The sequence below is a fragment of the Ostrea edulis genome, chromosome 6 (assembly GCF_947568905.1).
Source record: "Ostrea edulis chromosome 6, xbOstEdul1.1, whole genome shotgun sequence".
Taxonomy (NCBI): Eukaryota; Metazoa; Mollusca; class Bivalvia; order Ostreida; family Ostreidae; genus Ostrea; species Ostrea edulis.
In genome coordinates this window covers 19,784,911-19,808,372 of record NC_079169.1, presented here as the reverse complement: position 1 = coordinate 19,808,372, position 23,462 = coordinate 19,784,911, and the positions used below count along the sequence as shown (strand labels likewise).

Below are 23,462 nucleotides of genomic sequence, written 5' to 3'. Positions count from 1 at the left end.
ACAAGAAACACACTATAAAACAAATGTTAAGGACAGAATAATCTTGATTCTCTTTTATTTTATGAAAATTAAGCATAATTGATTATTTCAATAACTTTTACATAAGATATATCGCCAAAGTTACAAAAAATCAAACATTAATCAACATAATCGGAAAAATATATCAGACAAATTTGAAGACCTATTTCATAAAAAAATTCAACCTAGGGAGAATATCTGTATCAAACTTTTTCTGAATTTACTAATGTAGATTTGAATCATATGTTTGCTTAATTTAAATGAAAAAATAGAGGGGGGGGGGTAGTGTACATTGGAGCAAAAATTTGAACCATTTTGTATCCCCATCCCCTTCTTACACTGGCATACATTATAAACAATAACAATATACAATTTCTTATAAAATGTGTATTCTTCAATTCATATTTACAAATTCTATATATTTATTTCATCATATGATAGATAGTCAGAAAACATAAATAATATATGCATATATACAATACTATTTCATTTATATCTAAACAATGTATTAAACATACATGTATGCCCTCGCATCAGCATTTTCTAATTGCCATGCATTGTGATCTTGATCTTTGACCTTCTGACCCCCAATTTGATAGGTATCTTCCCTTTGTACGTATCCATACATGTATGTCCAAATTTGGTTTGAATATAATGCAAAGTACTTAAGTTATTATCCAGAAACCAGTTTTAAGTTAACTTCCATGTGGCCATGAGGAAAAAATCTGCACTTCCTGGTATGGTTCCTCATATGATGATAGCACGACTCATCCCTCTCACTGTGGTTACCAAATGGATGTAGCTAAAAAGCAAACATTGGAACTCAATTTCTATCAATACTGTAAATTCTTAACAATAGAACAGAAGACACTATTAGGTTTACCACCAGACTGCTAATAAACCAACTTCAACTAACTCCAATTTTTGTCTAGCCAGGGATTTTTTTTAATGCCTTGCTCAACAAATTGTTACCTTAAAAGAATTTCGTACGCAAAATGTTATATATGAATTTGATTGTGCATAAATGACTGTTTATGACATATATGCTGAATTTCTAATCAGGGGTTTTTTAAATGTACATTTTCAATACCCTATAAACAAATTTTAACATTATTAAAACTTTTTGACAATTACACTTTGAAGGAATAATTAAAATTAAATTTTGATAAAATAATTTAATTTTCCAGAACTTATCAGAAACAAATTATCGATCTAATAGCCCAATAGAAACATATCTGTACATGTACATGTATATACATGTATAGTCAACAAAATTATCTTTTGTTTTAGTAAGTGAGAAAGTTTCCCAGTTACTTTCCGAAGGTCGGTGGTCTCTTCCCAGGTACATTGTAACTGGGTTCTCTCTTCCACCAATGAAAACTTGGCGCCACCATACAACTGAAAAATTGTTGAGTGTGGCGGAAAACATCAATCAATCAATCTTTTGTTTTAACTAATTTCTACACGAACGGCGCACCATAATTCTCTACAAGGGAGAATTCGAGAAACCCCTTTTTCCCTTTGAATTCCTTTTAATGAATTAAATTTGCTATATACGTTGGCGATTTTTTAAAACAATGATATAGATTACAGTTTTTAATCAAAATGATGCTGTAGTAATGATACATTGAACGTTAGGAGCGAGATTCGCTCATGACTGACTAAGCGGGATCGGGAAGATCGCAGATCAATTTAGGTACAGATTTATTTAGTTTGTAGATTTTATTTTCATAAATAAATGTGTTGTATATTGAAAACGTACAAAGTCATTCAACACTATATCAGCAACCTCTGGCTCGGATACTACATAACTAACATTCTTCCATTCTCCCCTCTCGTCTGACACTATCTACCGTACTGTACTGTGTCACCATGTGTGTGATTGCGCCTGCTTGTCTGTAATTTTCTTTGTCTGCCACTTACTTGTGAGAATATCGGATGCAGTCTGATCTACAACTGCCCTTTTTACTTATAACGAATCGCCTGTGTATGTTTCTGGACTGCTTTAGAATAGACATCGTACAGTGCGCGTATCTTCGAGCTCGTGTTTATTTACAATCGTAAGTCCCTGAAATGTTCTACTTTACCATTTTTCCGTTCGCTCACCGTGCGTTCACCGTGCACTCTCCGTGCGTTCACCGTGTAATCACCTTGCGTTCACCGTTCGCTCTCCATGTGTTCACCGTTCGCTCATTCTGCGTTTACCGTGCACTCTCCGTTTACAGTTTTGCGCTCGCCGTGCTTTCACCGTTCACAAAGCGTTCACTGTGCATTTCACTGTCATTCGGAACACCAAAGTCAAAGGATCGATTTTTATAGCAAGGCAAAAATGAAAAAGGAACTTGTGCATAAGCGTGAAAGTAAACTTATTATTATATCAGACATTTTATTTATAAAGTAAAAATATCGGGATTATCAACTGCGAAAATTCAAGGAAAACTGCGGATCAATCATCAATATCAAAGAATGGAATAAATCATTGTTATTATCATTAAAAACACAAGTATTGTTTGGGTAAAAGTGGAAGAAGTTCTGAATGAAAGAAATATGCAAGAGTCTTTAGTTATGAATTTAACCCTTATACCTGTGAATATAGCGAAGAACGAGCAACGAGCTCTGGTACGTGTACGAAAATGAGGCAGTTTCAATTGATAGATACCTCGCGCCCACCCGAATTATCATTTTAATATTTTCAAGTAAGGACAAAAGCACAATTTATTATATTTTATTTTGTCTCACTTGACAAGAATTTTATTAAGTTGATCATTTTTCCTAAGCCCCCCCCCCCATCTCTCTATCTCTCTCTTACTTAAAAAAAATATGCTACACTGTACGTTGCAATGCACATTCGTGCTCAAATGTCAAATTGATTTTGACAAATATTTCTGATTATTTTTACGTCTATCTTAATGAAAGACATCTACGTGGAAATAAACCTTTTATACTATTTAGAAGCGTTCAGGTGTCAACACGAGGTACATGATGTACCTTTTCTACAAGTGGTGGTTGTTCAATGCATTTATCTCGACTCCTATCGGATGTTTTTTAATTGCGTGTAATCCAAACAACCGCGCTCGTAAATTTTTAAGTCATACATGTGCATCTGTAGATTCTTGGCGCTAATTACTAGACTATCTTTATTTCACATGCATCATTTATACTCTTGTATTAAGAAATTAAATGCTATGCGTCTTGAGTCAAAATACATCTAATTACATGTAGCACACCGAGATGACTTTTAAGATATCTTTAGAATACAAATCATTATAGACCATGAGCCAGTAACACATTACCTCCCCTCTCTAGGGATTTCTCTACACTATGATTTTTTGAAAGTGTGTATAAAATAGAGGTAAATAAAGGTTGTTTGATAAATTTATGTTGGGGCGTTTTCAAGATATGGCCATTTGAATTTATAAAATTTTTGGTAAATTCAACATGGCTGTTACGGTGTTCCTTACCGCATTAAAGACGACACATTGTAAACACAAACAACGGGATAGGGACTTCCCAGAGAAGACATTTGTGAGAAATACCGTTAAATACGTATAAAAAATAGAAGACAGTGTATCATAGAAAGTGGTACATATTTTTAAATGTCTACAAATTCATGTCATACGAAATTATACAGTGTATATTGCATTCCCAAAATAACATATACCTATTAGCATGTTCAATACTAAATAAACAGTATGAAAAAATGGTTCATTCCTAGATACTATAATCCATAGACCTTATCTTTATATGATATATATGCAATCTTGAGTTAATAAACATAACTTTCAACATAAAAATCCACATTTCCATGTCTTCGCACGATATATCTAATGTATGGAAGCCCATAAATGTATATAATCAATAAAAAGGAAGCACATGGATTATTTTTTAGTATAGAATGCAAAAATGGGGCAAACCCTGATAAATAATGGTTCGACTATTGAGAATCGGACATATTACAAACAATAAACTAATTTATCAATAATTTAGATTAATGAATTATATTAATCTACAATTGTAAAATAGATAAATGTATTGTCATACGTAATATTGAACACCTTTTCAATATTCAGCTTACTTACAAAGATGTCACATAAGACAGAGTCCCAAGAATAATAAAGGCATAGATTGTTTACTAGCTTAAATGGTGCCTTACATGGTTTATATCGCTGGTGTTATAATATTTTACAAATATTAGTTATAGAAGGAAAACTTGAGCATTGACGAAGTTGCACCGAGTCAAGTGAACTGTAAGACTAAGAGACGTTTACTCAACCTGTATTCACTATCGACACTTTTCCCCGCCCATAAATGTCTGTTCTGTAACAAAGGAACTCAAGTGCAAGGGAAAAAACACAAACTGGTAAAATGTGTGACAAAAACAGTAAAAGCCATTTTAAAACTCTGAATAGAATAAAAGTGACTACAACACAATAAATTAGTTGGTTGATTGTATATTGTTTAACATACCACTTGCGAATTTTCACTCATATGGAAGAGTCACCATTGCCGGTGAGGGGCTGCAAAATTTAGGCCTATACTCGGCGCTTACGGCCATTGAGCAAGGAGGGATCTTCATCATACCACACCTGCTGTGGAACGAGACCTCGGTTTCTGCGATCTCATCCAAAGGACCGCCCCATTTAGTCGCCTATTATGATAAGCAAAGGGGTACTGAGGACCTATTCTAACCTGGATTCCCACTGGACAATTGTTTTCTTGCCCCATTATTCGCCTCTTACGACCAGCAAAAGGCACCGAGGACCTATCCCTTTTAACCCAGATACCCACGGGACAACTACAAGTAAAGTTCAGTATATTGATTTGGTTGCTAAAAGGGGAATGCTTTATCCAACCTGTAGAAAAACGTACACTAAGTCCGATGATCAAAACAGGTCGGAACCTAAAATTGATATAATTCTTGAGCAACATGGAAAGGCATTTGACTTTATCCGATTATATAGAGATAATCATCGTGTAGAATTATGTGGTTGAGAGTATGACAATACTTAGAGAGAGATACGTGTCATTTATCCCGATTCATATAACAGTGATTACAAAACTTGAAACCTAAATCAAAAAGACAAAGAAAATTTGGTAGTAAAATTGAATTTCGGAAAACTCCAAAGGCGAACTAATATAATCTGCATGTGTTGCTACTGCAATTGCGTTAGCCCTTTCTGCTATGATAATCAAAAGGCAGATTTCTGACTGTCACAAAATTGCCATGCAATAACTTAACATGGCCACCTCTCCATCATCTCTGAATACATGTGTATATAATATATCATTGCATCTCTCTCAAGTCGTATCAGACAACCCATCTTATTTTCAATAGAAAAAAGGTTTCCCAAATCGTTCTCTCAGGACATATGTGTTTCAGATGTGGATGACAAATGCATATTACCCAAGCACCTCACGTTTAAAATGACTGCGCCATCTGACGAGAAGTACTAAGTTAATTACACTATCAAACATGTTATGTCACTGTAGATTGATTGATTGTATCTAGCTTAACGTCCCTCTCAAGAATTTTTCACTCATATGGAGACGTCACCAATACCGGTGAAGGGCTTCAAGTTTAGACCTTTACTCGGCGCTTACGGCCATTTAGCAGTGAGGGTTCTTTAGCGTGCCACAGCTACTGCGACACGGTACATCCATTTTTAAGGTCATCTCCGAGGACTTGTAACATTCACACCTGATGTCGAGCGTTTGGCAATGGAACTGTCACTACCTGATTTAACCACTTAGGTTTGTCGCGACCGGTTGTAGAAGTTCCTCATAGACTCAAGAGTTTGAAACTACTATTTGCAATGCGATTACAAATTCTGGATTAATATTGCATGCAAGAATATCTCTTCCAAATGAATCAGTAATTCATATACCTCGCCTTAATGTCAAACAACTTGATATATAAATAAGGGTTTAAGTTTTTCAATGCAAAATAACATTTTTGCAAATGTCCATATTGTGTTTCTAAGATTCTCGAACTTTTTCCAATTTTAAACAATACTTTAATTACAGATTTCATGAGTTTGCCCCAAAACTTGAAAAGGTCCCCTTGATTAATGTCAAACAATCTTATTCACAATTAAAGGGTTACATACTTTCAAAAAATAACTGTTTTCAAATGTCCATATATGATCTGAAGAACTTTTCCATTTTTCGGCGATTTTTAGAGAGAAAAAATCATGTTTTAGCCCCAGAAGTCGTAAACATCCCCAATTATTCATGTCAAACATCTTGTCAATCAAAGGGGTACATAAGTTCACACAATACTTGCTTATAAATGTCAATGACATCTGTATCGGATGTGAAGAGTTTTTCTCCAGTTTTCGGTTATTATTTTTACAAATTTTTGGTTTTTGCCCCCAAAATCGAAAAGGTCTCAATGTTAACAATCTGATTTAAAGCTAAAGGGTTACAGGCTTTCAGAAAATAATTGTTTTCAAATGTCCATGTCATTTAAATAGGATCTGAAGGAATTTTCCTATTTTTCGTCGATTTTTAAAGAAAAATTGATATTTTAGCCCCAAAACTCGTAATTGCCTTCACATATTTATGTCAAACAACTTTAAAAATAAACAAAAGGTTTCATTCGTACACAAAATACTTGTTTGCAAATATCAATTACATCTATATCGAATCTGAAGAATTTTTCCAGTTTTTGGCTACCATTTTTACAAATTTCATGTTTTTTGCCCCAAAACTCGTAAACGCCCACACGTAGAAATGTCAAACAACTTAATTTATAATCTAGGGACTATGTACTTTCAAAAACTACTTGTTTGCAAAAATACCTAGGGGGTCCCCCATTACCTTTATTAGCCCATGGTCTATTAGAATTCCGAAAACTTGAATACGTTTTTTGTACTATATAGATATCGACGAGTGTCAGAATGCATCATCGTGTGAACACAACTGTACTAATACGGATGGGGGGTTCTACTGTACCTGTAGGACAGGGTTTGATCTACATAATACCAGTGTTTGTGTAGATATAGACGAATGCACCACAGCTTCATGTCACAATTGCAGTAACTTCCCTGGAGGGTTTAATTGTTCGTGTGACGAAGGATACTCTCTAAATCTGACTATTATTGCTGAATGCAACAGTATGTATAGAACTGATTTCACTCATTTGTATAGCGTTTTTGAAATGAATGATTGGTTATTTACTGTAACTGTTTTCTATCCAACAGAATATGGAGATACAATGAAATAACACCGAATAAAACTTACTGATATTAATTTCGCTCATTCCAGATATCGATGAATGTCTAGACGGTAGTAACAACTGTTCTGAGAATGCTACTTGCACAGATACCGAGGGAAGTTATGCTTGTAACTGCCTCAAAGGATTCAAAGGTGATGGATACACATGCATAGGTATGATCTTACATTTTTATGCGACTGATTATAACATCATATATAGTCCATGATTTATGTTACACGGTTAAAGTAAAATATTTTGTATGATTTTCTTCAACTTTGGATTTGATGTAAATTTCTTGGGATTTGATGTAACATTTTGTTGTTTTTGTTGAGTTTACACTTAAAGTGTAAACAATTCCCGGTATTGTTTTCTGACTATATAATGGGTTGGTTTGTTGTATAATGTAAATTGTATATATACTGTAGTATATTGTTTAACGTCCCATTCGAGAATATTTCACTCCTATTGAAACGGCACCATTGCCGGTGACATGAAGTCTATGTTCTTATGGTCTCCTCATAAAGGCCGCCCCATTTAGTCGCTTCTAACAAGCAAGGGGCAATGTAGATCTATTCTATCCCGAATTTCCATGGAACTTGTATAATTAGTTCTGGCATTTAAATTTAAATCGGATTTTTTATATTTTTTTTAATTTCTCAAAGATCATGAATTAATGCATTAAGGTAATTCCACTCTTCTAGAATCATAGGCTCAATCTTATATTTGATTGTTGATTCTTCAAATAATATATCTTAATAACAAATAACAATGATAAAATAAGTATGTTGCGGTATTGATAACGATTTTATCAAATAGTACACATTCATCCACCATCAAGGTCAGAAAATTGCAATTTTCCTTAAAAAGCATTATCAAAATTTCATAAAAACTGGTAATAACGATATAATGGTATTCAGAACAATTTCATGAAATTATTTCTTTAAAACATATACAAAATATTTGTGAAGAATATAGGAAATATATCGCATAATGGACTTGATAAATGATTTAATAAAAACAGAGTTATTGTCCTTGGATTAAATATTTTGAAACATATAGCTGATTATTCATATATAACTAAGACTTTTGAAATATTTTATGGTTAACAATATTGTTAAAGATTCCAACAACATTTTTCTTCCTGTCATGCATAAATCTTATTAAATCATTGGCTTTGCAAAAAATTATGACATCACAGTTATACGAGATGTATATCATTTACACCTCCATTTATGGGATGGTTTCTGAAGTAATCGAATACCGTTTAGATACAACCCTTTATTATTGGGCTGATTACAAGTGAGCCCGACTTCTATGTTTCAAACCCCACAGTATCATCGTACCACATTGTAGTACTAGCCTGTTATTGTGTCGCTCTCAAGTCCTTGTATTGTATTTTTGATGGGTGACATAATTTTCAGGCAATCAAATCGTGGATCACCTTTTAAGGTTTCACAATCATCAATGATTGTTAAATGATATTCTTTAGAGACCTGAAACAAGATATTTCATTGTGTGTTGGTTTTGTGTCCTTTTGAGAGAGATTTGTCACTCATGCGAAAACTTGACCAATTGTAAGAACAGCACCGCAAATTTATACCTATGCTTAGCGCTCACCACCGTAGCAAAGAGGGTTCTTTACCGTACCGACGCCTGCCGAGACACAGGACCTTAATTTTCAGGGCCATAACCAAGTGACCATCGATTGTCTCTTCCAACCTGTACCCTGTATAGCTTGTGAATTGGACTCGACACAAACACCCCAAATACAGCATGTAATATCTGTGTTTTGAAAGTCAAGGTTGCTAACGAGAACTTGCATGCTTTTCTGAGGAAAAGTTGTTGAATCAATGTTTTCAGGTGCAAGTACTACGAATTATGTTGAACTTTTTATAATGCGTATTAAACTTCCCATACTTGTTTTGTGATCAGACTCATCAACAGATGGTTGTAGAAAATAATACATACGAGTGTAACAAGAAGGGAGACAATGCAACGGACCACAGGTGTCAACACGAGGTACATGATGTACCTGTTTTACCTCTGTTGGTTGTTCAATGCATTTATCTCGACCCTTTTCGGAGATGTTTTTTAATTGTGTGTAATCCAAACGACTGCGCTCGTAAATTTTGAAGTCATGCACGTGCATCTGTAAATTCTTGGCGCTAATTACTAGACTAAATGTATCTTTATTTCACATGCATGATTTATACTCTGGTTTAAAGAAATTAAATACTATGCATCTTGAGTCAATATATATATATATATATATATATATATATATATATATATATAAAGCACAGAAATAGCAATGAACTCTTAAATGAACATAACTGCCCTAAGGGAATAAATAATTAATATAAAGCACATAAAATTTCACTTTATATGGATATCCACTTCCGCCCCTACCCGGGGTTGAACTCACGACCTGCGGAACCAAATCTCCTAGCAGCATGTAACCAGCGCGCTAGACCGCTCGACTATCAATAGACCGCGCGCTGGTTACATGCTGCTAGGAAATTTGGTTCCGCAGGTCGTAAGTTCAACCCCAGGTAGGGGCGGAAGTGGGTATCCATATAAAGTGAAATTTTATGTGCTTTATATTAATTATTTATTCACTTAGGGCAGTTATGTTCATTTAAGAGTTCATTGCTATTTCTGTGCTTTATATAGAATATTTCGAATGCAGTGTGTATCATGTATGATCCTCTTAAATTTACGTTAAATAACTGTATCCCATTTCCATTATCAATGACCGCGTAGCGTGTGACAGCGTGGCGAGAATTCCATCGTCATCGAAAGCAAGTTTTTAGACTTGCCTTGATGGTCGAGCGGTCTAGCGCGCTGGTTACATGCTGCTAGGAGATTTGGTTCCGGGTAGGGGCGGAAGTGGGTATCCATATAAAGTGAAATTTTCTGTGCTTTATATATATATATATATATATATATATATATATATATATATATATAATTACATGTAGCATAACGAGATGACGCACCGATATTGATAATAAATGAAAACGTCAAGAATTATAAATATTATGAAATATATGTTTCTAGTTTTGATGTATACATGTATATGTAGATGCAATACTGTAAACAGTGTACATATGAGCTTTTCTTTTGTTTGTCCATCATTGTTACGTGCATTGGTGTGAAATTTACGATCATTTTCGTGAGAAGTATACATCTATTACTTGCACAAAAATGAACATGTGCATTCATATATATATTCTCTAGCTGATTATAAAGTAAGTACAATCCAAGGGAAAAATCCGAAATATATCGAATGAATAGACCAGTTTGGGTTCACCGTGCGCTCACTGTTCACTTTGCGTTCACGGTGCGTTCACCGTTCACCAAATCGCGTTCACCGTTCGCTCTGTTTGTTCACCGTTCCCTTACCGTGCCTTTACCGTTCGTTCACCGTTCGCTCTGCGTGCGTTCACCGTTCGCTCACCGCGCGCTCACTGTTCAAGTGGAAAAGTAGAACGTTCAGGGACTGAAACATCATCAAGAATGTAGTAAAATAACACAAAAAGTAAAAATTTGTTATCTTTTAATTAATTTATGTTAGTTTATTAACACTACTAACAAACAAAAACACATATCAGTATTGTACTGTGTGCATACAAAATAAAACCCACGCATTCCCATCTTTACGACTTTAAAAAGTATGAAGACCCAATCGCGGTTACCACGAGAGTATATCCCTAAGTGCAAACTATTTTCGGGTACGCTGTTTCTGGCTGTCTGATCAGATTTGCATCGAAGTTCAAATGAGGATTTTGATAATTTTGAATTTCCTCAAAGTACCTGAATTTATGCACTAATTGGAATGTATAATTTGAGAAATATTATTAAATTTATTATCCTGATGTGGGATACGGAAACTGAGCCTCTGGAACAAAGTCTCGTCCTGGATTACGAATCTTGTTCCCTCGGTAGAATTTCTCTATTCCTCACCTGTTTTAATGAAGGATTATATTACTCTTGAATAGGTCACTTTATGATATCATTATGACAGGTTTCCTGAAATCATTTTTTATACCTTCAGCATGTGAACACATGACATATGGCACCCAGTGTTCTGAAGAATGCTTATGTGTAGAGGAAAACACTAGTGGTTGTGATGACGTCACTGGAATATGCACTTGTAAACAGAATTGGAAAGGAAGTGCATGTGAAATACACAAGGATGACTGTATGAATGGAACTGCTATGTGTAACTCGAGTGTAGAGGATTGCGTAAGGGAAGACGGAACTAACAGCTATTTTTGTTCTTGTCTGTATGGAAGGAACGTAACTGCTGATGGAACGTGTTTGTGTAAGTACTTGCCCTATATATTATATATATGTTTTATATAGTTCTTGCATTTATATGTGTATTGTCTGCTATAAACGAATTCTTTGTTTTAATTTTAGCCCCAGTACCACCATACGTCACCAGTAAGTTGGAATCAGTGTAAATCCACATTTCCCAACTAAAGTATTTACTTTACATAGAACATGCTATGCATAGTTTTCTCTTATTAGCAATGCAAAAATCAGACCAGGTTGTTTTGAATTTGTATATTGATGAATTCTTAAATAATAGCAAATCATAAAACAAGTAAGTTATTTTCACTTTCTCAAATAACATCGTACTGTGCGTGCATGGTTTTGTCTCTGATTAGTTTTGAAATCAAAGTCATATCACTATTCAAGTCAAATTTTATTGAATTTGTACTTTAAAAACTTCTACAACACTGTAAAATTACGTATACTATTCAATATATTTTTAAGACGCTGGAGAGACAAAGTTTAAAGCTGAAACTACTTTGGTGATTGACGTAACAAAAGAGGAGTTTGAAAGTAAAGCTGAAAATATAACAGAAAATGTACTGAAGTTGGTAGGTAGTTTAAGATTAAATTGAAAACAATTGAAATCAAGTTTATGTTAAATAATCATAAGATCAAGCTAAATTTCCATTGGTTTTTGAAATTTGTCAATGGCCAATGCAAAAGTACTAACTGGTGACATATGTGGCTAAAGAAACTGGAACATAATAGTCCATCCTGTGGTCACGAACGTCTTATAAATGCTTCCACGATTTTTTCCCCAGCTGACAGATCATTTTGAGAGCAAAATACGAGGATTTAAAACACTGCTGATTTTATTTATACGGTAAGAAAACCATTATTCTTTAATTAAGGTGCAATATTTAGTTTTCAATGGTCATTACAGTCATGTTTAGGAAATTAATTTACATCAGATTCAAACGTGAACTACATTATTTCAGTTTATGTAAACTGTTGTTGAAAATAAAGTTTTAGGCAGTGCTTGTGGTATATACCGGAATGACATTTCTGTTTGATTTGGTATATGGTGTGGCGTTTGGTATTGTGTTTACCTTAACATTTCTTTAGAGTGTTGTATAACATATGATGTGTCGTTTTCTTTAAAATCTGGTGTAACGTTTGGTATGATGTTTGTTACATAACATTTGGTATGATTTATTGATTGTATGGGGTGTAACGCTGCTTTGGCAATATTTCAGCCATTGTACGGCGGTTACATAAATGAAATATGATCGATTTTGAAGAGTTTTCATTTTCCCTTACGGCTCGCAGTGAGCCTGCTCTTTATAACTGCAAAAATGTAGCCCTATCCGAATTTTTTATTCTGACGTTTTTTGGGATAGGGCTACAACTCCATAGGATCTCCGTAATGGTGCAAAATAATTTTATGAATAATCGATAATAAACTCGTGTATTAGTCCCAATTGTTCTTTACACCAAAAGAAGTACCAACTTTGTGCTCGGGCATGTCTAATAAAGGTCTTTTTCATTAAATATCATGTACAGCATGCAAAATTCTTCGTCTGATCCGCCATGATTGTTGTCGCGCGATCTCGTAGGTGGATCTACATGTACTGAAAAATCTAAACATTGACGATCAGCGCGAAAATGTAGTTAATCGAGCCATTTCGACAAATAAAGGAAAATCATATGGTTGCAGAAAGAATTTACACTCTGCTGTTCGGTTTTTAACTTGATATTGAATTCAAACCTTTATAATACCGACGAAATAGCTTTCTCCTCCGTACTCGTCCATTGGAGGTAAATACTACTGTATATGACATATGCAACTGTCCTGACAATCGGAAGTTGAAACTTCAGTACATCAAACATGGCACACAAACATGAATCAAGAAATTGGAATTTATCGAAATTGTTGAAAACGGTAGAATAGGGCCTCACAAATCGTAAGTTGCAGGGTGTAAATTCATATATTCACAAAGAAACATAGAATATCATCTTATTTACGTAAAGAAAGTCAGCAAATGTTTAGAATGATTGAAAATGTTGCGGGAGTGAATCACACCTGCCTTTGCACCATTACGGAGATCCTAATGAGTTGTAGCCCTCCCCCCCCAAAAAAAATCGGAGAGGGCAGCTAGCTCTTCATCGAATCTTTTACGTGCCAAGGGGGTTTGCGATCTTTGACACTGGGCAGACTTTTAACGTTGCATCAGACGAAGATATATTTATACCCCCCGAACGAAGTTCTGGGGGGTATATAGGAATCACTCTGTCTGTCTGTCTGTCCTTCTGTCTGTATGTGCAGATTCGTGTCCGGGCCATAATTTCTTTGTTCTTTGACATAGACATACCATATTTGGCACACAGGTGGATCACCATGAGACGATGTGTCGAGTACCTTCATAACCTCTATATGACCTTAACCCTTGACTTCAAGGTCAAAATTAAAGGGTTTTTTTTTACAATGGATCCGTGTCCGGGCAATAACTTCTTTGTTCTTTGACATAGGCATACCATATTTGACACATGAGTGTATCACCATGACACGATGTGTCGGGTACCTTCATCATCTATATGATCTTGAACTTTGACCTCAAGGTGAAAATTTATTATAGGGTTTTGACATAGTCATACCATAAGACATGGGTGTATCGCCATGAGACTATGTGTCATGTACATTCATGACCTCTTTATGACCTTGACCTTTGATCACACAAATTATAGGTTTATACCATGGATTTGTGTTCGGACTATATCTTCCATATTCTTCTACAAAGGCATATCATATTTTTACACTCAGGAAAGAGGTAATTTATACCTATTAACAACACCCTTTAAGAGATTGGTGTAAGCGGGGGTATTCTTAGTGAGCATTGCTCAGAGTACATCTTGTTACGTTAGACATAAGTTAACAGGAAAGGATATAACAGTTAATGTACGTTAGCTGTTATATCATAATGTAAGCAATTATATCATAATAATATTAAATTTTTGTGTGAAAATCGCATCAAAAAATACATAATAATGTAAATACTGATGTTTGTAGAAATTTCTTTCATTGATTAGACATTACGGAAGTGTCTATTTCGCATCGGCGAAAAATCAACACATTCTACATTCTTCTGTGTTGTACAGTTAATGATGGACAGTGAAACGATATAGTGAAAAATTGATAACTAAGAACCCGACCTCTTAAGCAACTTTAACTAATGAAAGGTGAAGATAACGAAAGGTGAAAATAACGAACAGTGATCAATCTCATAATTCCTATGAGCAATAAAAATTACCGAGTTGGACAAACAGAGACCCTATGATATACCAGAGGTGGGATCAGGTGCCTAGGAGGAGTAATTATCCCCTGTCGACCGGTCACACCTGTGGTGAGCCCTATATCTTGATAAGGAAGCGGAGTTATCCATAGTCAAAATCAGTATGCCAAGAAAGGCCTAGCAATCGGTATGAAACACGTCAGACAGCATTTGACCCAATGATAGGTTGTATTGGCAAACTAGATCGTTATAACGACCACAAAATTTGCGAAATACTGACTTTAAACGAGACTGTTGAAACCCTGTATTATCACCTTGTTTGTCAGTAGCTTACCTCGATTTAAAACTGATCATACGCAGATTAAGAGGAGTGTTACTGACAAATTAATCGTTTTTACAGGTGTTTCAACAGTTTCGCCGAAAATCAGCATTCCATAAACTACATGAACGTTATAATGATTTAACAAATGTAAGCCATCACTTGGTAAAATGCACTCTGACATGAATCGTACCAATTGTTTGGCCATTCTTTACATTCTGATTTTGACTATACAGAATGATCCGTTTACGTGATAAAGATAGAGGTTTATGGCAGATATGACTGGTCAACAGGGGATATTTACTCTTCCTAGATACCTGATGTGTCCAGAAGGCGGTGTTTTTGCCAAAAGTTGTATTCTTTAAAGGAATTATCAGATTGATCACTGTTTCTTATCTCCACTTGTTAATGGCAGTCTATTATGGCAAGTTTTGCCATTATACCTTTTTGATGTAGACTCGGAAGCCTGAGAGTTGAATACGAAATAGTCCTTCATAAAAACATTTCTATGGAGGAGCAGACCGCTGAATACATAAAGGCAACAAGAGAGTTGTTCGATACATCATTCCAGATAAAAGCATTGGGGGGAAATGCTACAGTTTCCTCTATAACCATTAAAAAAGAAAACCAAGGTGGTGGGTATAGCAATTTCCCTGTTGTAATTTGCAAGCTTTGTAAATTGAAATGCTAAGGTAATGAAGAAATATACTTTCTGCACAATAAATATACAGTAATGAAAGGAATGTTTCGAAATATTTTATAGAAAGTATATTCATCAATACTCAAAGTATTAAACTGTACGTACATGTAAGGTGTATGCTATGTATATAAACATATACATATATGTATGGTATGTTCTAATTCGAAAGATTTCTTCTCCATATGGAATAAATTATTTGTGAAATGTGGTGTGTGTTATTTGCAAAATAATGTTTTCTATAAATAACACTAGGTAAGGTAAGACTGATTAATTGTTATTTTGCGTGCATATACGAGGGTTGTCCCAAAAGTCCGTTATCTAACGTCACGGAGAAATAAAACTTTGACAACATGAGCAAACAATTTCCAATCAAAAGATGTAAAAAGACTCAATATCAATTGACATAAAATAGGGGGAAAGTTAGGTTTTTCATCATGAAGAAGCATAAAGCGGCGCAATGTATAAACAAGCAAATCTAAATAATTGAAAAGGACATGTACCTTTCAAATTACTAAAAGTTAGATCGTCGTGAAAAATACCAGATATATTGTAAAATAATTACTAGCTTTCATTGATCAGATACATTGTGTTGTAGATCTTGTATTAAACACATCAAGCAGTTGGTGCGAGTTTGCAGATCATCTGTCTCTATGTTATGAAGGAACGCAATGTGATGAAACTTCGGCTTCTTGTGTGTAAGTTTTTAACACTAAATACATTTATAGTAAAAAATGCAAAGACGTTACTTTATATCCATTCAATATTAATAAAATTTAATAAGTATGATGGATCTCAGTTATATTCTTATCTTTTCGAATCAGGGCAATGGCGGTAAAAGGTACGATGAGGACACTTCATTCAATATTCTCTCTCTCTCTCTCTCTCTCTCTCTCTCTCTCTCTCTCTCTCTCTATATATATATATATATATATATATATACAGTACGCGCAAAATGGTCGCCGTAGACAACAGAAATTACCCTAGGTTGTTTCCTTTCTCAATTTGTCGGTATCTAATATCAACACCAAAACATATGTCAAACAAGATGGCTGCAAGATGAAAAGACCTGTCAACAGAGCAAACGCAGACGATAATCAAATTGACCGAGAGTGGTTTTAGTAACTGGTGATTTTCATAAATTATTGGGAGTAAGTCCAAACCCCGTCCAGAAGGTCGTCAATCGAAATGCTGAAAGTGATTCTGTGGAAAACTAAGACAGACCGGAAATGTCGCCCGCTTCGGTCTATGGTCTGGAAGTGTCTGTCTTTAATGGTGTTGGAACATTGACGGGTGTCGAAGGAAATATAATTTCTGATAAATATTTCGGTCTTAAGTGATAATCTGTTGCCCCTTGTCGCCAAGGAGTTTCCTGCATGTTCCTGGAAACTACATGAGGATAATTGTCCGTTCCATCAATTTAGACAAAAAGTGGAAACCACCGACCAATATCCCCACACTAACATACCTGGTCCAGTTAATCATATAGCATTGATATTATAGAAAACGCAAGGAGAAAATCATAATTTAACTGGAGCACCGAAGAGACGGAATCAAAACTTGACAATACTTTATTCGTGATGTGAATGGAATATGAACCTCTATCGATTCGGAGACGATGCAAAATTATACAGATCGATATTCACACGACTGCTAAGAATTTACGATCAAAACTTTAGTTTTGCTTGTGGAATTTATTTACAGCAGTCATTTTGCCGTGCGTACTGTTATGGACTACTATCTATCTATTTATATATATATATATATATATATATATATATATATATATATATAATATGATATTTGAAATTCTCGAAATATTTTATTACTGGAAACTGTTTAGTTCGGGAGGAGATGTATGTCTTAGATTTAATACTTCAAATTCTGTGATTTAAAATGTGATGGAGTTTGCCAATTCTGCTTTAATCATACATTTGATGTGTATTGTGCACACTTCCAGATTCTTTCGCTCTCATCATTGGATTAGGCATTGGTATACCCTTATCACTGGCGGTAATACTAGTACTCATCATAGTGTGTGTTTACGGCAAAAGAAAGTCAGAAAACAGAGATTGGAATGATTTAAATGAAAATGATGGGTAAACTATTACTTTAATTCTCAGCTTCCCTTACGTTAACATATAACAATTTTTTTTCTCTCCTGACCTCTTTTCCGGTATATTTCTGTGAACAAGCACATGTATCGTACTTCAAAGTAAATATCAATAAGCACTATTTTCAGACGAACTGTAATTGATGATATTAGATTTTAAGCTTGTTAAACAGGTTCGCACCTGACATTTGAAATAATGTCAAATTTTTGGAAAGTGTACTGTTAATTTCTACGTTGAAGGAGAATTATGAAACTGAAAAGAGACACTGGGGTTCTAATCTTGTTATTGAACTACAGTGTTCTAAACATGGCTTTTTTGCACTTAAAATTTATTTAATTAAACTTCATTGTCTGTTGATGTCGACACAGTATAAGCAACAGAAATCAATCATTACATAAAACAGATACATAATCATGTCGTCTAACAATATAGATTAAAAAAAGTTTAATACAAGTAATGAAAATAAATAATGACCTTTTTGCACTTGATATACGAAAATATCATGACATCAAATTTGAGAGTTTAAAAATACATATTAGGAGTTAATGTCAATTTCTAAAATCAAGAACCCTAAAACTCCATAACATTGTTATTTCCAGATCTCTCAATGCTAGCGACTTTTTTCGATCAAGGATACCTGTGCGTTATGGTAACTGGGGTCAACAAAATACTTACTTTACCTGGGGTGCGGAATCTGGTCGCCGTAATGGTTGGTATCAGCAGAATGTACCTTCAAATGCAGGTATAAGTAACAACACAATGCTAAGTAAATGACAGTATTCACCACAAATAGTCAGTGTACTTCGGTTTGAAGAAAATAACACTTTGTATTAACGTTTGAAGTTTTCCTTTTATTAAATGCCTTTGTCATGTTCCTGTACTTCAAACAGATCCACATAAAGGGGATTTCCTGCGTTCATTTGTACTATTGAATAAGTCGGTGAGTGTTTTACTTTTAAGTCTAATTCATATTTTCAAATACATTTGGCATATGATGAATACATGCTTGTCTAACCCATAAATGTTCCATTGTCACAGTTTGAAATAAAGCGACCCGTTGCAGAAATGAGACCAAATCCTTTGTTCGTAAGTTTCATAACAATGCAATTTTCTGTTTCGATACAGATGGTATATATATATATATATATATATATATATATATATATATATAATTTACTTCTTATTGTATCCTTGTCTCTGATTGGTCAATTTTCAATTGAGGAACGCAAGTTATTTTGTGTAACCTGGTTTGGTACGGAACACACACCCTTGACAACGAGATGCCGCAACTATTTTTTCTCCCTCTACATTTACATCGCAGTGCTTGTTTTCAGCCTTCTATGGAATAAAAAGTCAACGTGTACAATAAGATACTTCAGTTGGATACACATACTGTTTTCTCATTCTCAATTAGCATCTACTTGTACGCAAATCACTGTTTTAAATCATCTTTCTCTGTATGATAGTCAATCAATAGATGAAAACAAAGATATTTTATTCGACTTAATGATTTTAAATTGTCCTGTTGATTTTGAAATAAATTTCTCACTGGGGGAAGGGGGGGGGGTTGTTTCATTGCTTGATCCGCCTTTCAACAAAGCAAACCAAAAAAATCATACGTCACATTTTATCACATGACGGCAGTCACATTGACATATGGATTGTGATTTGTCACTTCCATATCCATAGTTTCTTGTGTTGGATTTACTATTTGCAACACCGTTACATGCACGGGTTAGTTTTCAGGTAGTAGAAATTTTCACAGAGTTAAAGGCCGCGTATTATTGCATTTTCTGCTATTTGAAAACTTACTTTGGGTAAACCTAAACAATGCAATTTTCCGTATTTTCTCAATCTGTCGAAGATGAGCGACTTCAAAGTCGATCTCTAAAGGGCAGCGAAATACACATCTACACATATTTTCTACCGTGACAAACTTCACCTTAGGTATAATATTTCAATAAATAGGCTAGGCTCTCTAGAACTAAGATTAAAGATGGCGACCTACACAGCTAAATGCTTCGTCGTTGTTGCTAAGTAATCATTGCTCGGCTCAGTTGATTTGTATTTTTCCGAGTTTATGTACATTTTGATAAACGAAGGTTAGTATCTTTGTTTTTCCTGCAATAAATTATAAGGAATTACTTTAACTCTGGGGCAAATTATACGATTATAACCTGGTTTGGGTCAGTTTACGCTCTTTTATAATCCACTCTTATAATTTCCACCAAAATTAGTCATTCTATATATCAATCAGTTGTGACGTAATTGAATCAGTGACGAAAATTAAATATTTGAATTAATGATTCTTTACAGTCTGAGAATGATCAATGCACAGCTTGAATAACCAAGGAATGCAAGCAAGAAAATTGACACGTGTGCGATCAAATTGTATATTTTAACTTTTATATATAAGAAGTATCTCATTATCTGTATATCAATAAACGGAATAAACGTTTGATGAATAATTATATGGTTATTATTTGTACCTTTTACTGGACGCACGTAGAGAGATTGGGAAAACATCACTTTCCTAGCATTTCTGGGTGTCAATGTCCTACCTCAGAGAAATACCAGTAGAGAACCCACTTTTTGATAGCAAAGTGTCCAGAAACCATACCTTTGAATAACTATAACAAAACTGTACAACAGTGGTCCATATATATTGGTCCTCTCGCTTCAAAGTGCATCTGTCATATTCATTGCACATGGAAACCTTCTAGTTGAAAATGGAGTTCATATCCAGTTCTCGAAATCTTTAATAAACTGAATGAATATGGTGAAAAGCAAAGGAACCATGGTGAAAAAATACAGTAAATTTTGAAAACCAACGGTTAAAATGTTCAAGAAGACCAAAATTCACCAACATAATACTCCAACTGAGCTGATAATCAATTGGTACCAGACAAGCATTCACATTCTACCTACACAATGGTTAATAAGGGGACCAACGCGTGGAAATACATGCAAAGGGCACCGGCGACAAAAGCCAAATAACAGGTAATTGAATAAATCAAAGGTGAAGATAACGAACAGTGATTAATCTCATAAATCCCATAAGCAATACAAAATAAAGAGTTGGGCAAACAGGGACACCTAGATATACCAGGTGGGATCAGGTGCCTAGGAGGGGTAAGCATCCCCTTTCGACCGGTCACACCCACCGTGAGCCCTCTATCATGGTCAGGTAAACGGAGTTATCCGTACTAAAAATCAGTGTACCATGAACGGTCTAACAATCGGTATGAAACACGTCAGACAGCATTTGAGCCATTGGTAGGTTGTATTGGCAAACTAGATCGTTATGATATCCAAAGAATTTCCAAAATGCTGACTTTAAACGGGCCTTTTAAAGTTGAAATCCCTGTACTATCAACTTGTTTGTCAGTAGCTTGCCTCGATTTAAAAAAAATGAACATACGCAGAACAAACCCTTGCGTATCAAATTAGTTGAGAGATAAAAACACCATATGCAGGTGACATTCCTACATAAGTGTGTAAAGTTGACGATGGAGAACCTGAAATAACCCCGTTTGTCATAAAGTTGAGTTGTTAGTTTGTCGTTAATATCTACTTTAAATAAAATCTCTAAGTATGAAGCAGAAATGGACGACTCTGTGGTGTCTTTTATTTCAAGTTCACAGGGATATATCGAATTGACATATTAATGAAAGTTAATGTTAATAGACAAAAGGTCGTCAATATATCTAAATGTCGAATTGAAGACCACATCAAGAGAGTTTTCTTCTCTCGTACATTTTTAATAAAATCTGCTTCATGTGAATGTAAAAACAGGTCAGCTAACAAAGGAGCACAATTCGTGCCCATGGGAATACCAACAGACTGTTGGAGGACCTGATCATCAAAGAAGACCTGATCACGAAAGACCACGAATATATTTCAACTTCAGAGCACCTGTAAGTCGAATCAGAGTGGTGTTTAGCAAAATAATAGTTTGGATGACTGATCACTAGATATGAATATTTCTGTTTTCCATGTTTGTTGAAGAAGCAACCGTCTATGATGTCAAAAATCTAGTCTTTAATTTATCGTGAGGAATGGTCGTGTAAAGTGTTAGTACACGATAAAAGAAGCGATAATTTTTTCCCACTCTCAAAGAAATAGATTCATTGTTATGTTTATTGGGAAAAGTACAAAAGCCGATCTGTTGTGATAGTGCAAAACAAGGGCATAATAACGTGAATGTATAGGATAGCTTCACTTCGATTCACAATGCCTTTAAAATGTGCTAATTAAATACGCCGTTTGAATCGCGTTAATACGCATTACACTAGTTTTGAATAGCATTTTAAGATTTAACTTTGAATTATTGGGCCTTTCATTCGCGTTATAACGACCTTCTTGTGCATTATTACGCATTTCAAATACGCGTTGGTATGCCTTTGTTTTGCATTATTACGCCTTTCATTTACGTTATTACGCCTTTGCTTGGCGTTATCATACCCTTTTTAGTTATATCCAGCGGCGTCGTCTAAGGGGAGGTAATTTTGCAATAATTTTACCCCCAAAAAATGAAATAAAAACAAATAAATGAGAATAAAAAAATAATAACAAAATACAAAATTATAAGATTTGTAACGGTGATATCTACTCATTGGAGCATAACGGAAAACTGTGGTTAATGAAGCGACAAGTGTGAAAGCTACTGTTTACACAGACGCAAAATGGGATGTACATGTAAATCAGCATACCTGTACCTGGCCGCTGGCGGGTGTAAACAATAATAGTGGCGTCATTGCTGTAAATGCGGTTTTGCTACAAATTGTTCGTTGTCTAATTAGTTGGTCAACCGATGTTTGAAAGTTATAATGATTCTAGACTGTAAGTCATTAAAATTATCGAAAAATAATAGATTTGATGAGCATATAAATTAAAAGAAAATACCGAAAATTAGTTAAAATTCAACGTCTAAAACAACTTGTTTTTCTTTACATTTATTGCATTTTTTGTTTTGCCTTTTAAGTGGCTTTCATGAAGGAGTTATATTGCATAAGAAAAAAACCCTTTAAAACTAGTATCATTTTTAACCTTCTTTGAAATGACAGAAAAAAGTAAAAATAACTTCTGTAAAGTGATATATTTCAACCCCCATAAAATAAATGTCGATTGAAGTTCCGAAGGGGTTTGGAAAGGATTATATTTTTATGGAAGTATGGTACTGTGTACTTAGTGGATTCCCACTTTACGTTAGAAGGAAATTGAGAATTTTTCAATTTTGGTTAAAAATTATAACCCTGAATAACTGTATTTTGAAACAATGTTATGAAAATGTGATTGTAAACAATGACCGCAGGATTGTTAAAGTAAAACATGACCTCTCAAACATTGGTTTAGAATATTTGTTTGAAAAGTCGTGTGTAGATCTACTTAAAGAATATAAAATAATAAGAATTATTGAAATGAGTATGAGATAATCTCTTTTGATTGGGTTACAAACATACCTTACTACACAAAGAACAGTGGAATACTACTGGGTACAAGTTAACAATAACATTATCTATTA

The 23,462-nt window shown here is 34.5% G+C and overlaps 1 protein-coding gene across 5 annotated transcripts in view; it reads left to right on the top strand.

Annotated features, from left to right (window-relative positions):
• LOC125645868 (uncharacterized) overlaps positions 1–20,407 on the top strand; it is a 78,143-nt gene extending 57,736 nt beyond the window's left edge. For 3 of the 5 annotated variants that reach the window (XM_056141780.1, XM_056141778.1, XM_056141779.1), the window contains 14 exons: positions 6,900–7,133; positions 7,285–7,407; positions 11,292–11,561; positions 11,660–11,683; positions 12,020–12,126; positions 12,340–12,401; positions 15,584–15,762; positions 16,423–16,522; positions 16,649–16,665; positions 17,785–17,923; positions 18,538–18,680; positions 18,829–18,878; positions 18,977–19,024; positions 20,255–20,407. In XM_056141780.1, the coding sequence (XP_055997755.1) occupies positions 6,900–7,133; positions 7,285–7,407; positions 11,292–11,561; positions 11,660–11,683; positions 12,020–12,126; positions 12,340–12,401; positions 15,584–15,762; positions 16,423–16,522; positions 16,649–16,665; positions 17,785–17,923; positions 18,538–18,680; positions 18,829–18,878; positions 18,977–19,024; positions 20,255–20,281 (1,523 nt within the window). In that variant the 3' untranslated portion in view covers positions 20,282–20,407. Of the gene's footprint in view, positions 1–6,899; positions 7,134–7,284; positions 7,408–11,291; positions 11,562–11,659; positions 11,684–12,019; positions 12,127–12,339; positions 12,402–15,583; positions 15,763–16,422; positions 16,523–16,648; positions 16,666–17,784; positions 17,924–18,537; positions 18,681–18,828; positions 18,879–18,976; positions 19,025–20,254 lie in introns of those variants that run through there. The other 2 variants (XM_056141781.1, XR_008796236.1) reach the window with 2 other exon arrangements.
• The last annotated feature ends 3,055 nt before the right edge of the window (positions 20,408–23,462 follow it).